The sequence below is a fragment of the Festucalex cinctus genome, chromosome 19, assembly GCF_051991245.1.
Source record: "Festucalex cinctus isolate MCC-2025b chromosome 19, RoL_Fcin_1.0, whole genome shotgun sequence".
In the NCBI taxonomy this organism is placed as follows: Eukaryota; Metazoa; Chordata; class Actinopteri; order Syngnathiformes; family Syngnathidae; genus Festucalex; species Festucalex cinctus.
The window spans coordinates 689078-707807 of NC_135429.1; the positions used below are offsets into that span (position 1 = coordinate 689078).

At 41.4% G+C, this 18730-nt stretch overlaps 3 protein-coding genes across 4 annotated transcripts; 2 read left to right on the plus strand and 1 right to left on the minus strand.

Annotated features, from left to right (window-relative positions):
* The first annotated feature begins 228 nt into the window (after positions 1–228).
* On the plus strand, positions 229–8293 carry LOC144007477 (ankyrin repeat and MYND domain-containing protein 2-like). Of its 2 annotated transcripts, XM_077507173.1 has the most exons (12): positions 229–531; positions 1083–1157; positions 1291–1496; positions 2189–2253; positions 2562–2700; positions 3566–3664; positions 3738–3898; positions 4393–4607; positions 4720–4828; positions 5773–5901; positions 6082–6202; positions 6728–8293. In XM_077507173.1, exons 3-12 carry the CDS (start codon positions 1436–1438, stop codon positions 6880–6882), a joined length of 1254 nt encoding a protein of 417 aa, XP_077363299.1. In that variant the 5' UTR covers positions 229–531; positions 1083–1157; positions 1291–1435; the 3' UTR covers positions 6883–8293. The 2 variants fall into 2 exon arrangements, with proteins under 2 accessions (XP_077363299.1, XP_077363298.1); XM_077507172.1 differs by having other exon boundaries at positions 229–1157.
* Positions 8294–11429: 3136 nt separating this feature from the next.
* Positions 11430–14029, minus strand: LOC144007734 (sclerostin domain-containing protein 1-like). The gene is made up of 2 exons (XM_077507594.1): positions 13834–14029; positions 11430–13286 (listed from the first exon to the last, which is right to left on the minus strand). The coding sequence occupies exons 1-2, from the start codon at positions 14027–14029 to the stop codon at positions 12895–12897; spliced, it is 588 nt and encodes a 195-aa protein (XP_077363720.1). The 3' UTR covers positions 11430–12894.
* Positions 14030–14627: 598 nt separating this feature from the next.
* ilf2 (interleukin enhancer binding factor 2) lies at positions 14628–18687 on the plus strand. The gene is made up of 14 exons (XM_077506857.1): positions 14628–14780; positions 15255–15314; positions 15640–15682; positions 15861–15965; positions 16071–16148; positions 16231–16333; positions 16410–16475; positions 16578–16694; positions 16765–16843; positions 16930–17017; positions 17853–17914; positions 18025–18139; positions 18222–18312; positions 18390–18687. Exons 1-14 carry the CDS (start codon positions 14776–14778, stop codon positions 18539–18541), a joined length of 1164 nt encoding a protein of 387 aa, XP_077362983.1. The 5' UTR covers positions 14628–14775; the 3' UTR covers positions 18542–18687.
* Positions 18688–18730: the final 43 nt, after the last annotated feature.

Genomic DNA, 18730 nt, shown 5'->3' on the forward strand with positions numbered 1-18730 from the left:
CGTGCAATTGGCTGGCGACCAGTTCAGGGTGTACCTCGCCTACTGCCCGAAGCCAGCTGGGAATCTGGGATAGACCCCAGCACCCCCCCGCGACCCTTGTGAGGAATAAGCGGTCAAGAAAATGGACGAATTGATATTTATTGTGCAATTATGTTCGGGGTTTTTTCTCCCGTCAAATTGAGTGCTTTTATTTTTCAGATAGAGCCTATTTCCGGTTTTAATGCGCGTTAACTCGACGCCATGACAGAGTATGACTCGAACAGGGCGGAGCATCCAGTCCGCTTGTACTGGCGACCTGACAGGCCTGTTATTGTTATTTCCTTCAAATATCCATTAAAATAGCAAACGTACATGAGCGAAACATGTCTCCATCACTACGAGTCGCATAGAATCCATCGGGTTCAGATTGGGAGGCAGACAAAGCATGCAGATATTCTTGCTTTAATATATCTTGGATGGATGGATGGGTGACAATTGTGCCTAATTTAAAACATATCTGATAGAGGAAGTAATAAAGTACAAAGACTGTACGTAAGTAGTTTTACTGTTACTCCCAACTCCATAATTTGTTAAAATAAAATAGTTACTTTTTTAAACCTCCATAGATGACAACACCATGTAAAAAAAAAAAAAAAGACATCAACCTTGGGTGAGATCCTGCATGAATAGAATCATTGTTTATGCACAAACTAATTGACGTCAGTCGCCTTGTGACAACAGTGACAATTAAATGTTCTTCCACTAGATGGCAGAAGATACATACTCTCATGGAACTGCGTTTTTATTTTGTCCAATATCTTGTCTCAATCAAGGTTGAGTTGGGAAATACTGTTCCTAATTTGTCCTATTCAGTGAAAGGCGAATTAGAAGCTGTCCAAGCAATAAAAAAACAAAAACAATACAATACTAATAGGATGTACACATGGCAGTCACATCTTCACTGAGCAGGATAATGTGTCAGTAAACACAGGCTTGATGTCTTTTATTTATTTATGAAAGATCTTTTTACATATATAACCATTTCAATTTCAAATCACTTAATAAAGGAGACAATTGACAGAAATTATTCTTTCCATTGCAAGGCAACTTTTACAAGATGAATCTATGTTATAAAACATGTCTGAATGGAAGAGACAACACAAGCAAGTGGTTGGACAGTATGTGACTTCCTTTTATGTTTCATGCATTATCTAACAGTCTTAGTATTTTTTTGCATGGACTGTATACAGATCCAATAAAGTATTTACCATCGTATGCCTCCCCCCTTTTTGTGTTAATGGTATGATCCAGGAATGGCTCATCCTTCTCAAGCACATTTTTTTGGTTTGTTTTTTTTTGCACCATCCCTTTTGAGAAGAGTTCTTACTAGAATTGGAGAAGAGTTTGTCCACATCGACTGAAGAGATCATAAATAATATCGGAGCAGAATTTCAGAATGTCTAACAAGGGTCAACTTGCAGCATCTGAGAGGAAACTTTTGCAACTGATTGAAGCTGGTGAGTAGAACTTTTGCACGTTTTCACGGTACTTCCATTTTTTTTATATTAAACATTTTGTTACTATCATATATATGATATCAATATGATGAGGATGAACATGAACACTAAACATGCATTGCTTCTGCTGGCATCGATTATATGCCAATTTCACTGATTGTAGTATGTAGCAGTGATCTTTTTAATAGAATTCTTTTTGTAGAATACAACAGCAACAACATTTGAAATGTAATTTCCTCCAACTTTAAGCCCCTGAATGGAACAAGCAACACTTGCTATTTCCTCATTATTATCCGTAGCAGTATTCAAATGGAGTCCTTACACATGAGCTAAAAATGTGAAAATAGGGGGAATTCATTGCTTATCACCATCACTAGAACATAATATCTGAACTCAGAGCAGTGCATATGATTCTCTATTCATTATCCGTGCCTTATATATTGATTGTTATTGAATTTTTACGTGGATATCATTTCTTACTCCTGGACTGGCTGGCAACCAGTTCAGCGTGTACCCCGCCTACTTCCCCAAGCCAGCTGGGATAGGCTCCAGCACCCCCACGACCCTAGTGAGGAATAAGATGGATTATGGATGGATGTGGTTGTAGTAGCGGTAGTAATAGTAGTCTCAGCATTGTAAATGATTCATGTTGTACATAGTGTATAAATTCAACGCTTGTTTTTGGTCTGTAGGTGATGTGCAAGAAGCGGCCCAAATACTTACAAGTGAAGATGTTCGAATCAACTGTTTGGACGAGGTACTGAGAGAGAGAGAGAGAGATTGATTTATGGCAGCCATTGTAAAGAAGACATATGGAGTTGACTGATGAGAGCTTTTTGACAATAAATAGAATCCTTCAAGCCACCTGTCTGTCACAGGTGACAGAGGCCTCACGACAACTCCCACATTGACAAAAAAAACATTATGCTAAGATTTTTACTAATCAGAGTGATGCCGAACATAATTGAGTTTCCTTTGTAAAATGTGTGAGGAACTTGGAAATGGTTTTATTGGTTGAAAACGACACGTTTCACCACTCTTGTTTCTGTCCTTTGTTTCAACAAGTGCGGGATGACTCCACTGATGCATGCGGCCTACAAGGGCCAATCCGATTTGTGTTGCCTGCTGCTGCAACACGGGGCCGACGTCAACTGCAAACAACACCAGTACGGATACACGGCTCTCATGTTTGCTGGCTTGTCAGGTAAAATACAAAACAAAAATGGAACTGCTGAATGCTTTAACAGTGTGGAGATAGCTTATGATTATGAAATGTGAAAAAAAAAGATTTTTTTTTCTATTTTATTAATGAAAATTGTTTTTGCATTTTAGTTTTCATCATTTTCATTTTTGTTTGTTAGTAATAATAAGCTTGCTGTGTACACACACACGGGCTTGGACGTATGGACTGTAATATTAAAATATTAGCTTTCGACCAAATACTTGATGGTTTTAACGTTCCTATACCTTATTTTTAAAAAAGGTCAGACGGTAAAAACAAATCTCAAAATCTCTCACATTTTAGTGGCACTTGGATTTACTTTAGGGGTGCTTCAGCACCCCCAAAAATGTCACATTCAACTTTTAATATGGAACATGCCTGTAGACTTGGGAGGGATCATTTGGATGCTGAGGCATCTCAAGTTGCATAATCATCAGCATAGCAATGGTAGTTCAAACTGTATGAGGAAATAATATTACCCAAAGGGAGCATGCAAATACAAAACAACAGGGGGCTAAGGACGGATCCCTGTGGTACACCTGAGATGCTTGCAGAAAATTTAGACAGAATTATTAAATTATAGAGAATTATTCAAACCTGGCTGGATCATGTTACAAATATAAATATTATTATTAATAATAATAATAATAGTAAATGATTATTGTATTAATTTTGTTTGTTTAAACAGGGACAATACCATATTTTGAAATGCTTCCACTTTAAGAGCCATTTTTCAACCGTTTGTGTTTTCTTAAAATAATCAAGACGCACAAACAAACAAATAGAATGAAAATATTTCAATTTCCTGCAACAAAAAAAAAGAAGAAATGCTGCCTTGACCCTGCAGGGAAAACAGACATCACATCTCTGCTGCTGGACGCCGGGGCCGAGACGGATCTCGTGAATTCTGTGGGTCGCACAGCTGCTCAAATGGCAGCGTTTGTAGGTGAGACGAGCAAACCGAAGTCGCAAGTGGCGAAGAGACGTGGAATGCTTCAAGCGTGCGTTGCTATCGGCAGGCCAGCACGACTGCGTGACGCTCATCAACAACTTTTTTTCGCGGGCAAGACTGGAGTACTACACGAGAGCGCAGGGGACGGAGGCGGAGCCCAAGTTGCCTCCGGCGTTAGTGGACCCCCTGCACAAGATCATCATGACGAGCAACCTCAACCCAGTCAAGGTGACGAATGTTATTACAGAACATTTTGCTCTGAAATTCAAGGCAGGGTAACTCACATTTTCATCTCATCGTGCTTGTGTGAGCAGTCATTATTTTTGATGGTCCGATTACTTCAAAATTCTCATTTCATTATTCAAAAAAGTACAAAAAAAAGGGCACATATTGTTATGTTTGGGTTTGGCGGGATTGGGTGTTTGTTGTATTTTGGGTCTTTTGTCTGGTTTGTCTTCTTTGTCTCATGCCAACTGACACATTCCAACGACTGCAAAACTGAGAAAAAGCAAACCAAAACAGGAAATGACATCTCATTTCATGGGGGCGCTGAAATGCGAGCCGCCAGGCTTCCCGTTTTGGACGGGTTGTGACTGGGTGAATCAATAAAACGTCCTGCTTTCAGTTGGATCTGTTTGTTTTTTGTTTTGATTGTATGATTTCCTGACATCTTGGACACACATTACACGTCCAAAAAGTGATGTAACATTCTGATCTGGCAGATAGTCATGCTGGTGAGGGAGAGCCCCGCCCTGGTGGACATCGTGGCCCTGGAGAAATGTTACCGGGTGATGGACCTGCTGTGCGAGGAGTGCGTGAAGCAGCGAGACATGAATGAAGTTCTGGCCATGAAGATGCATTACATCAGCTGCGTGCTGCAGAAATGTGTGAGCTTCCTACACAAACGGGATGACAAGTTGGACGCGTTGGTGAAAAGGTGAGGACGCTCAAAAGTAGAATCATCAATCAATACAAATGTGAAGATGAAATACAGAAATCTGGCGTCATGATGTCTGATTTTTATGAAATTCCATCTCGCTGGACCGCAGCCTCCTCAGGGGCAGAGACGGTGACGGCTTCCCGCAGTACCAGGAGAAATTCATTCGAGACTGCATCAGCAAGTTTCCTTACTGCGAGACGACGCTGCTTCAACAGCTGGTAAGGAACGTTGCGTCGCGTCGCGTCGCGTCGCGTCGCGTCGCGTCGCGTCGCGTCGCGTCGCGTCGCGTCGCGTCGCGTCGCGTCGCGTCGCGTCGCGCCGTGACGGTCCAGATTGAAGTCAAGAGAATAACTTTTAACGTTAAAGGGACACTTGACTCATTGAACAATTTTCTGCAGTGAAAACTTCATTTGGTCCAGAATCAATTTGATAACTTATTATTTGCTTATTTTTCTACTTGCTGTCGACTGATGATGATGTCATCACCTGTGCCGAGGAAGTCGGTAACGGCCAATCATGGCTCACCTGTTTTCTGGATTTGGTCAGTAAACTGAGCCGTGGTTGGTCGTTACCGACTTCCTCGGCACAGGTGATGACATCATCAGTCGACAGCAAGTATTAATTGTACAGGAAAAATAACCACATTAATTGTAGACAAAATATGAACTTTTTACTGCTGAAAATGGTTCAATGAGTCAAGTATGCCTTTAAGCTTTCATTGACAAGAATATGTTATATGTGACCTCACTAGTCTAAACATGTCTGATTAATATTTCATCTGTACAATATGAGTTATGCAGCAAAACTTTTGACCCATCTCACCCTTTGCTGTCGACTGAAGATGACATCACAGTCGCTCAGTGCTCGGGCAATGACCAATCACAGCTCACCTGTTGCCCGAAGCTGAGTCGCGATTGGTTGTTACCTGAGACCTGAGCAACTGTGATGTCATTTTCAAAATGGCCGCCTTCTGATACTGATACAAACCGCTGGATTTTGCTGCTTATCTCATATTCCACTAATGCAATATGAACAAGAATACCATATTTAGACTCGTGGGGCTGCATCGAACGTATTATTGTCAAGATTTTTTCTCTTTTGTTGACTTCCTCTGACAAGTTTTTTTTATTTTTCCGTTCAATGTTATTTGCCTTATTCTCAGGGCAACGACCCAACAGCGTTCTCGGTGTTAACGCAGGCATTGACGGGTCAGATGGCGTTTGTGGATGCGGATTACTGTGCTGCATGTGGAGAGCGGGGAGCTGACAAGCGATGCTCTCTCTGCAAATCTGTAAGTCATGTTACAAATTGCAATCATCCACTCATCCAAATAACACACATTTACGTTTGTCTTCAACTTGGCCCAGCCCAGCTCCAAAACCCAAATCCGTCACAGGCCCCAATCAAAACCTTGTGTCAGAAATCAACCAATTGTGTGACTTGAGCTTATTCTTGAGTTTTGTCTCTGAAGGTGACCTACTGCAGTTTGACATGCCAAAAGCTCCACTGGTTCACCCACAAAAAGATGTGCCGGGCCATGCAGGAGCAGAATGCGGACTTGGAAAGGGCCCCCAGGCTGAAAGAGCTGAAAGGTGCTCACATGTTCGCAGAGATGGCGAAAATACTCACAACATTCTCGACTTGAGCAAAAGTCAAAAAAAAAAAAGTACTCAGTCAAAGTCAAAAGGTACAAGCTCTGAAATGTACTTGACGAATGTTTCCTCCGACCTCAATTTGAAAGATATTAGCTAATGGAGCAAAATAATAATAATAATAATAAAAGCGGTTCCCACGCATTTCCCTCTTAACATAATCTAGCCAATTGCACGTCATGTGATCACCACATCGTGTCGTACAGCCAATCACAAGTTGGGATGTACGATGCAGCTTTTGTAGGTGGGAATAGATACGTCAGGTCCACTGACATATTTCCTTCACCAGCTCTTTTAACTCGACCAAGTGCAATTTGTGGCGTGGGGATGCTGAAAGCTGAATGCTAACATTCGAATGCTTATGACGTCGATTGAGAGATAAAAACTCGTCCACATTGACGTTTGTTATAAAGGAACATTACTTGTTGTCACTGCGAATACAAGTCAACTTTGACACTTTGTTAGAGGATGAAAGCGACCTGGTGGCGGAGACGGCCAACTTCCTTCAGGAGTTGTGCCTGCGTGCTGAGGAAACGGCGGCCGCCGTCGGCAGGTGCCCCGCTGAGCTGCTTGGCTGCCCGGTTGCGTCATCACAGGAAGCGTCCGGCTCACAGGAATGAAGAGGACATACGTCCTCTTTTGTCATCTTTTGTTTTTTTCTGGCATTTCAGCACAATATTTTCAGGTTTGTAATCGTGCAAAGAGAAAAAACAAGCTCCCAAGCTTGACCTCTTGAGGGTGCTAGAGAGCCGAATTTCAAAGACACGAGAGCAGCTCGGAGCACCTGTGGTAGGTAAAAAAAAAAAAAAAAAGTTTCCAACCATTGCGTGACGTAACGCAATGTTAAAAGGTCTGTGATCAGATACAAACTCAGGTTTATTTTTAGAACTACATAAACCGTCTTGTGTGCTTGCAAATAATTCTCTTCTTTGTAGATTGGGCACAAAATTGTAAATATCAACACTGATTTTACAAACGAAAAATATGAAGGCATATATTTCATTTGTAACACACGTGCTACACACATTAAATAAGTACCTCGTTTCACATTTTTCATACAGTAATAAGCTGAAACTGGTGTCAGAATTGTTTTAGCTATTGGTCCAACCATGTTGTAGCGAAGTTGTGGCTTTTCGACTATGTTAGAAAACAAGAACGCCAAATCTTCAAATGCACACGTCTTCATTTCGAATAGTTCCGAGTTTTGTCACAATGCAGACATGATGTAAACTTTGAGAATGATATTAACAGATACTTGCCTACCTAAACTGTCAAAGTGTCATAAACAGCAGCAAGTTTCCATGACGTGAACTCAACAGTGTTCACATTTGGTGACGCGCATTTTCGATTTGTTGGTTGTTGAAATGTGATTGCTGTAGTCGGGTCAACACTTTTCACACGGCCACAAGAATATTCCTGTAAACAAAAACAAATAAATAAATAAAGGAAAGAAAAGGCCCACAGTGAACAAGACAAACTATGGGATGGGAAATTGACTGCATTTTAGAACAACTGACAACAGTTGTTCTTGTGAAGAAAAAAAAACATTTTGTTTTGAGGTCTTTTGTACTTTTCGGCAACTCTTTTGGCTTTTTCCCTTACAAGGTTGTTTATCATTTTCATGTAAGTGTATTTTTTATGTTAATTTACTACCACGTTGAATTTTTGTTGCACATTGTTGACATGAAACCGTGATTGGGACTTGTGAGTGAACATTTAAAATCTGACACAAAAGAGATAAATATTCTGTTATCATATAAGATAAAGTGATCGAGTACTATACACTTGTGTATTTATTGTGCATTTATTGGTGTATATATAGGGGGGAAAAAGAACCCTCTCAAGACATAAACAGGATGCGAGACTGAAGAGCGACGAAGGTGGTTTTTCAAAATCCAGACGACTTTTCTTTGCGCACAACGAACGTCCTTGGGCAATGCCTTGGATTTCTAAAGAAGCTTGTCCTCCCCACCGCATTGTTCTTCCTCTTCCCCGGCTCATGTGCTCCCACGGGAGCCAGGTGACCCTTGTCGCGAGGGTGTTTCGTACGGCACAGCGGCACAAAAAGAAAGCATGTCGGCTTGTCTGTCAACAGAGTCACAAGTCATCTCACCTGTGAATCACAATTCCTCGCAACTGCTTGGAGCGCCGTAGCTCAAGTTCACATTTCCGGTTTGTGAGATGGAAAAATCAAGAAAAACATTCTGTGGGCTCAAATGACTTCAAAAACCCTCAGGTGCCGCCCCTGTTTTTTTTTTTTTGTGCTATTATCTAAACTTTCTGTGTGATGACGGAATATGACAAACTTTTTCTTTTTTTTTTTTTAAAGTAACTGGAGATCATTTGAAGGGTGAAATTGAAAAACAGTATCGTGATAATGGCGTCAAGCGCACAGATTAAGCGTGGATTGGTTTTCAGTGGTCTCAAAAGGGGAAAAGGGGGAGATGAGGCGCCGTTGCGTGAAGCAAGCGACAGAGAGGCCTGGGAAAGCCTGGTAAGGAGACACCCGGCTTGGTCCTTGGCTAACCTTTGGCCAAGGTTTGGGCAAGATGACATGCTTTGTCTGTCTGCTGCATGATTTGGATAATGGACACGCATACATGATGATGATGATGATGATGATGATGAGCTCATCAGCGCCGCTCGGGCTTACAAACATATGGAAGCGTCTTTGAAGTCTTACCCACGACCATTCACAGCTCACCTGTTTTCTGAAGCTAAGCTGTGATTGGTTGTTGGCTGAGACGGCAGCAATTGTGATGTCTGTCATCATCTTAAGTTGACGGCAAGTGGCAAAATGGCCGCCCCCCAAGATAGATCCAAACTGTTGAATTTTGCTGCTTAACTCATATTCCACTCATGCAATATTAAGCTGTATTCAGACACGTGGGGCTGCATATAACATATTATTGTCCAAAAATATTTTTGGTGATGACTTCCTCTTTAAATGTACTGTAACAAAAAATGTCCAAAATGGCAACTCGCTTCATCTCTTCAGCCCACCTGAATTCAGTCTTCAACCAAATGCTGGTTCAAAATATTCAATCCAACTTTGGGTTCAAGCTTAATAGCTTGAATAGTTGTTTTTTTGTGACAAATGATTTTCTATTTTGCAAAGATTTTCAACTGTGATGCCTTACAGGTTTAGAGTATCTCAAAAGGACCATTCAGGATGAAAATATATCTAAACCCAAATAAACAGATCTCAATGGTGAGTCGTGTGGTCATCATGTTTTGTCTTGTTTTGAACGGTAATTCAAGAAGACTCCAAGTATGAGATCACGGTTAGCAACAAGGCTATCAGATGCACTTGGAGCTTTTCTGTGTGTTGCCACCTAATACCTGATGAGGAACAAACAGCGCTGTTGTGTTTTTTTTTGGTCCAGTGTGCAGGGAACGCGTCTGTATTACAAGAAGTCCGCCTCGTGGAGGGGAAATTCTGCATCCTTCATGTGTGCCGCAATGTTGCAACCTCAGTCTTCCCTTTTGACTTTTGACCGAATTTTCCCGTCACGATCGGTGCTGATGTGACGAATTGCAACACTTCTCACGTACACTTCACATGTACGCAAACACAATTCAAATCTTTTATAAGACGGTGAGCCGACTAAGCTCCCGTATTACACTGTAAATTCAAAATGTTCACATAAATGAAGTACACGATAAGTTTTAAGAACACTATAAGAACGTAGAACGGCCGGTAATCTCCAACTTTGCCTTTTGGGCTCAACTGCTTCGTCACCACGACGGACCGATTGAGAGTCCGCATAATTGCCGCCGCCGCATCGATCCGCCCGGCGACCTCCTGCCCTCGCTCGTGAGCATTCCCGAGGAGGCGGGCCGCCATTTTCCGAGTGAGGACCGCGGTCTGGCATTTGGAGCGTGCTGATTTTCATCCCAACCGCTTTCCACTCTCCAGCGGGAGTTGAAGATGACGGCTTGAAGAAGCCAACAGCGCCGCATCGTCTGCAAAAAAGCTGAGATGCAATTGTGAGGCCGCCAAACCGGACCCGCTCAAAGCCTCGGCTGCTCCTACAATTTCTGTCCGTGAAAGTTCTGAACGGAATCTGTGACAAAGGGCAACCTCGACTGGAAACGAATCTGACCTGCTGCCGGCAATGTGGACCAAACTGACATCGGTTGTTGCAATGATGTCGGCTGACATTTTCTGGGTATTTTCTGATTGTAGCTTCTGTGTAACAGGTGTGTCTGCAGGAGAGAGCTGAAGCACTCCTTGGTGACTATTTGAAGCCATCGACCGCATAACAAAATGGTCCTTTTGTGTGATTTCTATTTTGGCTTCCAGCTTGTTTGAAGAAGACGAATTTGTGTGGCTCATTCATGTGGCTTCCATCTTGTCTTTCATGTGTTGCTTCTACAAAATGGACGACTGAATCATGAAAATGGAAAGGAAAGAAGCCTTTCAAGATGAATTACTTTCACTTGATGTGAAGGTGACAAGTAGGTTCTGTTTCCGTTGTCAGTGAAGCTTCATGATTTGAGAATTTTTTTTTCTCGAATTGTTCCTCCTTAGAAAAGTCTGATCTTGACTGAGAAATTAAATTAATCGCTGCTGCTTCGACACTATCGAATTTGTTGAGTGTGCAAAATGTGGCGTCTGTTCAAATTCATTTGAAGTTGTTTAAGTTCAATTAGACATCTTTTGGCCCTTTTGACTTGAGAGGTTCCATTGCAAAAGTCAAAACATTCCTGAGACTTTTCGAGGCAAGTTTATATTATTCATGTTTTTTACTCTTGTGTCTCGTGTCCTGTACAGACTTGAGCACACGCTGAGGTCAATCACAGTTGGTGACACAAACTGCAAAGAGATCCGATCACAACGCTTTTTTTTTCTTTTTTTTCCCCCTCCGCAGGTAACGCAAACATCCTGTCGCTATCCGGCGCAGGTGATCCCATTCAACCCGCAGCTTTCAGAGTTGGGAAAATGAGAGGCTGCAGCAGACAATGAAGTCTCTTAACATGTTGCCGCAGCTGGAATCGGCCGCTCGGCTCGCCTGAAGGTGAAGAAGGTATTTCGCGTCACAAAGCCAAGAATGACATCTGATGAAAAGAGCGTTTCGGCAGTACACCAACGCCTCTCTTATTCGTTTGTTCCTGTTTGGCGGGGCGGGTCTGCCTGCAGCATTCGAGCACAAACAATACCATGTCTACTTAAGTCTTTATTTCACTCAAACTATTATACTACTCGACATGTTCTTCATGTATACGAAATAAATTACACACAGAAAACGCATACAAAGATGATACGATACAATAAAGTCACAAAACTGCCTGAGGCTCAAACGACATTTGTATTTCAATTGTACTTCTCAGACAACAAGCTTTCATTTATGCTAATTAAGATATAAATAATGACTTGATTTTAGGGTTGAAAAAATACATTCTCATAAACAACATAATGTGGTAGAATGCAAAAAACAAAAAAAAAAGTCATCAATAAAACAGTTCAAGCTCCAGAATCTGCACTGCCTAACTGGACTCATCCTCCATCAACCAAAAAGAAGCTTGCTAACTAACTAATAAACTAACAAACAAACAAACAAACACGCTAATACAATATTTCTCGAATGTTTTTTTCCCCCTATCACCTTTTAGTGAGGTCTACACTTTATCCAGTGACAATGAAAACAACTTCCTCCACAAAACAAAAATCTCATTGAACCAGTCTAGCACATGATCAAAATACACAAAGAGTCATCGACAGGACAACAGAATGTGTTGAGAGATGCAGACTAAAAGAAACATTAAAACCGAACCTCCATCTTAGAAACACACTCGTTTATTAGATACTCGAGAAAGAGTTTGGTCAAAAATAACCCGAATTGGGTAAAAAAAAAAAAAAGGATCGACTCAACTTTTCGAGTTTTTAAATTATGAACCCCAAAACAAACCCAATTTTGGTTGTTTTGTGGGTAATTCATTTTTGGATTTGATTGAATAACCCAATTTAATTGGGTCAAAAATGAACCAACTCACCTTTTGGGTTAAATAATCCAAAAAGTTGGCTCAACTTCAATGAGTAAACCACAAATCAAGCCCATTTTTGGTTGTTTTGTGCGTTATTTATTTGACCCAAAACTTTTTGGGTTGATTGACTTAACCCATTTGAATTGGGTCAAAAATGAACGGACTCAACTTTGTCTTAAAGAACTCAAAAAGTTGGCTGAAATTAAATGAGTAAAGAAACCCAAAAATAAGCCATGAAGCAAACCGTTTTGGTGGTTTAATTTGATCCAACTTGTCGGGTTAACTGAACAACCAAATTGAATTTGAACAACTTTTTGAAGTTACTAAACCCAAAAGGTTTGCTCAAAAATAAATGAGCAACTCTTTTTGGAGTCGTTTGTGGGTAAAAAAAAAAATAAATTGAGTGAAATGAAATGAATAAGCCACAAAGTAACCCAATTTTTTTGGGGTTGTTTTGTGGGTTGTTTCTTTTGACAGGTTTTTGCGTTAATAAGCCAACTTTTGGGTAAATAATTCTAAAGTCGTGTTGGCCCCATTTGGACCCATTTTGTGTTATTTTTGCCGTCACTGTTTGCACACCTGGAGAACAGAGACAGCAGTCGCTTTTGGGCATTTTCTTTTGTTGCTGCATGACTTGTCAGATTTCACTCCTGGTGCAGTTGAGCCCTGGTCAGTTTCGGCTTGTGTTTGCCGCTGTGGGCGGCCGACGAGTCGTTGTGCTGCCTGGAGTAGCGTTTGCACTTGCAGGATGTCACCACGGTGATCTTGTAGGTCCTGGCGCTGCCGTCCCGGCACTGGAGCCAGATGCGCTGCGTCCGGCTTCGGTCGATGACGCAGCGCCATTCCTGGGCCTCCCTGCGACTCCAGAACCTTCCGGCGTAGCCGCCGCCGCCGATCCAGTTGGGCAGCAAGTGGGCCGGCAGGCACTCGCCAGCGCACACCAACTCTTTGACGGGGTTGATGCTGGTGCACTGGCCGTCGGAAATATACTTGGTTGACCTCAACTCTCTGCAGCCCACCTGGCTCTGGTCTGGTCCTGCGGCGTTGGAAATTGAAAATGTGTTTATCATTATGCAGTGATGTCAAATGTTACTGCATTATGGTAATTGCGGCAAACTTATTTAGCTTCATGTGATGAACACTGCTCAGTGTGATGATAGATAGAAAAAGTCTACACACCCCTATTCAAAGCCAGGTTTATCTGATATAATAAAACCTGTATATAATATTTAGTAATTGAACATTATCTTTGTAAGTGACAAATTTTTTGCATTGGGTCTCCATGTTGTGACTTGCAATTGGATAAGTTACTTTTCACTGAAGGATTTTACACTAAAAATGACACTTGGAAGAAAAAAGGCACAATGTTATATGATTGTAATTGAATATATATATATATTTTTTTTTTATGTTCTCATGAAACTTTCAGTGCCCAAAATTTTTCATTCCGGCGCATCCAAATTCTGTTGCTGTCCTGGCAGGATTAATACAAATGGATCAAAAGTTTGATCCACACTTCTGAAATATCAATATCAAGATTAGATCAAACCACAAGACGCAGAAAAACATGAATCATAACTCACCATTATTGACCGCTTCAGACTGCTGTCGACCGCCGCTCCTTGCTTGGTTTGTATCTTCCTCAGGTGGCTCGTCCTGAGTGATGTGGCTCGCGTGTGCAGCGAGCGACTCGGTGGCGTTGTTGGAGAAGGCGCTGCAACTCCTGCTCAGCAGTAGCAGAAGTGCAAGCAGTTGGATTGTGCTGGCCAGCTGGCTCATGACTGCAGCAGACTGACGTGATGGACTCTGTGGAAGCGCCTGGTGCAGTCGCTGCTTTTACAGGTGGATGCCCCTCACTCCACTTGATGAATGAACAAGACACGCCCACCTGCCCTGCAGCCTGCACTTGAATTCTTCTTCTTCTTCTTCTTCTTCTCTTATTTCTTATTCTTCTTTTTCTTTTATTAATTCTTCTTCTTCTTTTTTCTTTTTTTTTTAAGTTAACCTGGGAACCCATGTCTTGTCTCCCATGCTGGGTCAAATCCTCAACCCAGTGTGCTGGTTATAAATCAACCCAGCATTGGCTTGGATCCAGTGCTAGGTTAGCGCTTTCATTTTAGGAGATGATATAGGTCAGTGGTTCTACCCCTATCGAGCCTGTTTTTCCACGTCTCCCACAGCCAACACAGGTGTTTTAAGAAGATGTACGACAAATTTAATGTTTAAGGAACAAAAATACAAGTATAAGATCATAGAAGCACGATAATAAAAATAATTTGCCTGTTTTGTGCCTAAATAATATTAAATACTGAAATGAAATGTTCTCTACATTTTACATTACAAGTGACTGTACACGTGTACCACCCCAAACCAAGCGGTGGCGGTATTGCAGTATTGGTACTTTTCCGACGTGTAAAAATCCAAGAAGAAGAAAGAGGAAGTACCATCATCGCTGGTGATTTGGAGACGCTTATCAATTCTCCTGTATTTGTTTATCTCTTTTCATTGCCAAAACGTCGTACGCAATGAGGTAAGAAAAACTCCACGTTTAGAAACCTTGTATTTATTAATGGATCGAGTGCAATGTACAGGAAATATGTGTATTCTCTTCGTAATCTTTTGTTCTCTTGTTTCCAAAGCAGCGCGGCCGTTCGCCTTGCCGAAAACTAGCTAGATTCTCAGAAGGGATTATTATTATTGTTAATAAGATATATTGTATGTTATAAATCTGATTTAGCTTGAGCGTCTTAGTGTACCGGTTTCTATTTGACTTCATTTAGTCAAATTTCTGTAAATGAAGAACATGCTATTATGTTAGCACATGCGTTCACCCTGCCCTGCTAGCTAGCTAGCTTCTTGAATGAATGAATGAATGAATGAATGATTGAATGAATGAATGAATGATTGAATGATTGAATGAATGGATACCCGTTCAATAGATGACGTCTACAATTATCGTCAGTAACGACAATCCTTTCCGATTTCTTTCTTTGTTTGTGTTCAGAGGGGACCGCGGCAGGGGTCGAGGAGGCCGCTTTGGGTCCCGTGGAGGACTGGTCCAAGGGTGAGTTGAGCTACTTGATTGCGATGCTTGCCACATCTAATGACCTCCATTTCCAACCTACATTATATTGACATTGTATTGATTTATTACCAAACAGTCTAGTGTCTTCATTTTGTAGCAGTCCCCTTGTCCAGCAAGCCCTGGTCAATGTTGTTGTTTTTTTTTTAAACTCTGCCAAACTAATCTATCCAAATCTTTCAGAAAATCTGTCAATTCAGGATTTTCCCCAGAATCTACCCAGGAAAACAACAGTCCTTGATAGAATATGTTGCTTCCCTGTACTTTTACAGTGATAAATGATTGTGGACGTTTCATTGCTGTTTAGGTATCGTCCATTTGTTCCACACATCCCGTTTGATTTTTATGTGGTGAGTAAAAAATAAATAAATTCAATAATACATATTCAATGTCTTTAATTGTGATGCGGTCAATGTTGTAGATAGACTAGAGGTCCAATTATCCAATTCTGATTTATTGCCTGTAGCATATGCATCTCTTTCTGTGTACTTTTCAAGTGATTAATTTGGAAGTTGTTGTTCTGGCCAGTGTGAGATGGCCTTCCCCAGAGTGAAGCCCGCACCCGATGAGAGTGCGTTCAGCGAGTGTCTGCTGAAGAGAAATCAAGACCTGAGTCCGACATCTACAGAGCAGGTCAGTACAGACGCACGAAATCTTCAATTTAATTTAAGGTTGTTCAAACGTTTCGGTTGCGTAAATTTGTCATAATGGGCTGCATCTGTCTTTTCATTGTTCTAGTCTTCCATCTTGTCACTGGTCACAAAAATCAACAATGTCATCGATAACCTGATTGTTGCGCCTGGTAATTTTGAAGTGGTACGTCATATTTCAATCAGTTTTACTATTACGACGATCAAACTTTATATTAGTTTGAAATGTGAATATTGTTTCTCTGCAGCAAATTGAAGAGGTGCGCCAGGTGGGCTCTTACAAGAAAGGTACCATGACAACCGGACACAATGTTGCCGACCTCGTTGTGATCCTCAAGATTCTTCCAACACGTGAGTGTTTGTTTGTTGCCACTGTCCACTTTTTGTCCCGAAAAGATGCTTTGTATAATATCGTTCTGTGTTTTAGTGGAGGCCGTTGCGGCTCTTGGAAACAAAGTAGTGGACACTCTTCGAACCCAGGACCCGAGTGAAGGTACCACGGATTTGAAACATACTTTTTAAACAAGCAAAGCTAAATAACATTTGGTGTAGGGTTATTTCTATTGTTGTTTTAACTACTGCACGTGTGTGTCAGTTCTGTCCATGCTGACCAACGAGACGGGCTTTGAGATCAGCTCGGCGGACGCAACCGTCAAGATCCTCATCACCACCGTCCCTCCCAATCTACGCAAATTGGACCCTGAGCTACACCGTACGAGCCATACTTGCGCTTGTGAAAATGTCAAAGTCCTGCCCATGTTGAGCATTTGTGTGTTTTGTAGTGGACATCAAGGTACTGCAGAGCGCCCTCGCAGCCATCCGCCACGCCCGCTGGTTTGAGGAAAACGCTTCTCAATCCACGTGAGGGAAACTTCCCATTTGCTTCTCACGACACTTGACGTTTTCCAAACACTCACCGAAATGTGTTATCACTTGCTGGTTTTCAGGGTGAAAGTGTTGATCCGCCTCCTGAAGGACCTCAGGTTGCGCTTCCCCGGCTTTGAGCCTCTCACTCCTTGGATTTTGGACCTATTGGTAAGATTGACAAGTGCGGTGAAACTTCCAAAATGAAACACAATTAATTCTTTGAACCAGCGAGTTCGCCGGTTTTTAACATTCGATCGCAGCCATTTTCACATTTCGCAATCCCGTTTGCTCCCGGCTGTTTTACTGGATTTTGACTGATTTTCCAAAGCCCACAGAATACTGTGAATATTGCTATAAAAACATGGAACATAACAAAAGAAATATTAAAGGCTCTTTTTTCATCAGGAAAAAAAAAGTATGTTTCTATCTGTTTCCGTTTTGCAGCAATTAGCATTAGAATATAGCTAACTTCAATCATTATTCACAAATCTCTTTAGAATTGTAATGGAGCTTTTTTTCAACATGGCCCTGGTTGATCTCCTTTGCTCTGCTGCCACCTGCTGTTTTTTTGTGTAATAACTACCATTTCTGCAAGCATTCTTTGCAGTTGAGGAAAATTACCTCAACACAAATCTATGAGTCAGTTTCACACTCCTTTTAACTGTTTAGTATAGCTTTTTAACTTCAAGTAACTTTATAAAATTACTGTCAATTAACTTAAAGATACAACTACATTTGTATTTGGTAACCATATTTGTCTGCTTTTGTTAATTAACAAGTATGAAAAACAAAAAAAAAGTTTTATTGTACATTTAGCACAAATATAAGGTATGATTAATTACGAATTAACTATGGAAATCATGCCATTAATTATGATTCAAAATGTGCGCGTATATGCAGTACCACGTGGGCATTAAATTAGTTTTACATGCCATTAAAAAGTCATTTTAGATTTGCTTAAACCCTGGTGAACATTTACATCACAAAACTTTTGACGTTTCAGGGTCACTCCGCAGTGATGAACAATCCATCCAGACAGCCGCTGTCGCTAAATGTGGCCTACAGGTCAGTTCATGCTCACCTGTCTTGCACATCCATTCCTGCGTTACGTTGTTGTTTAGCTCACCCCGCCCCGCCCCGCCCCTCCATTTTGTTTCTAACATTTTATGTTGAAGGCGCTGCCTGCAGATGTTGGCCGCTGGCCTCTTCCTGCCCGGCTCGGTGGGCATCACTGACCCCTGTGAGAGCGGAAACTTCAGAGTGCACACAGTCATGACTCTGGAGCAGCAGGTAGGTAACTTTTTTTTTTTTTTTTTTGTAATATAAATGTTGTAATAATGAGTGTTTTAATGCACATGTGTGCTATGTGCAGGACATGGTGTGTTTCACAGCCCAAACACTGGTGAGGGTCCTGTCACATGGCGGTTTCAGGAAGATCCTCGGCCTGGACGGAGACGCTAGCTGTAAGATCCCGTCATGATATTGGCAAACATATGAACAATGTGCTATGTCATCATTGCATCAATGATCATTTTTGTAGATCTGGCTACCGAGATGTCCACTTGGGACGGGGTGATAGTGACTCCTTCCGAAAAGGCCTATGAGAAGCCCCCAGAGAGGAAGGAGGAAGAAGATGAGGCTCTGGAGGAGGGAGGGGAGGCAGAGGATGACAACATGGAAACCCAGGATTGATATACACGTTTGAAAATCATTCAAAATCTGTCAGCAGGATTCCACTTTCACAATGCGTTCTACAAAAAGATTGGCTACGGTTGTTGTTTTTTTTTAAATGTTTTTATTTGAAGCTGTTATTCTGAATAAAACTTTTTTTTATTGTCTTTTTAGTCTTATCATGATTAAACAAACCCGAAACCCCAAAAA

Excerpts from the sequence above, each read along its gene's own strand:
- LOC144007734 (XM_077507594.1), bottom strand. The coding sequence starts at position 14,029 with ATGAGCCAGCTGGCCAGCACAATCCAACTGCTTGCACTTCTGCTACTG. Across the intron at positions 13,287-13,833 it reads GTCTGAAGCGGTCAATAATG|GACCAGACCAGAGCCAGGTG; the intron begins GTGAGTTATGAT and ends CCAACGCCGCAG.
- ilf2 (XM_077506857.1), top strand. Across the intron at positions 15,683-15,860 it reads TCCCGTTTGATTTTTATGTG|TGTGAGATGGCCTTCCCCAG; the intron begins GTGAGTAAAAAA and ends TGTTCTGGCCAG. Across the intron at positions 16,149-16,230 it reads CGCCTGGTAATTTTGAAGTG|CAAATTGAAGAGGTGCGCCA; the intron begins GTACGTCATATT and ends GTTTCTCTGCAG.
- LOC144007477 (XM_077507172.1), top strand. The coding sequence starts at position 1,436 with ATGTCTAACAAGGGTCAACTTGCAGCATCTGAGAGGAAACTTTTGCAA. Across the intron at positions 2,254-2,561 it reads GAATCAACTGTTTGGACGAG|TGCGGGATGACTCCACTGAT; the intron begins GTACTGAGAGAG and ends TGTTTCAACAAG. Across the intron at positions 2,701-3,565 it reads CATGTTTGCTGGCTTGTCAG|GGAAAACAGACATCACATCT; the intron begins GTAAAATACAAA and ends TTGACCCTGCAG.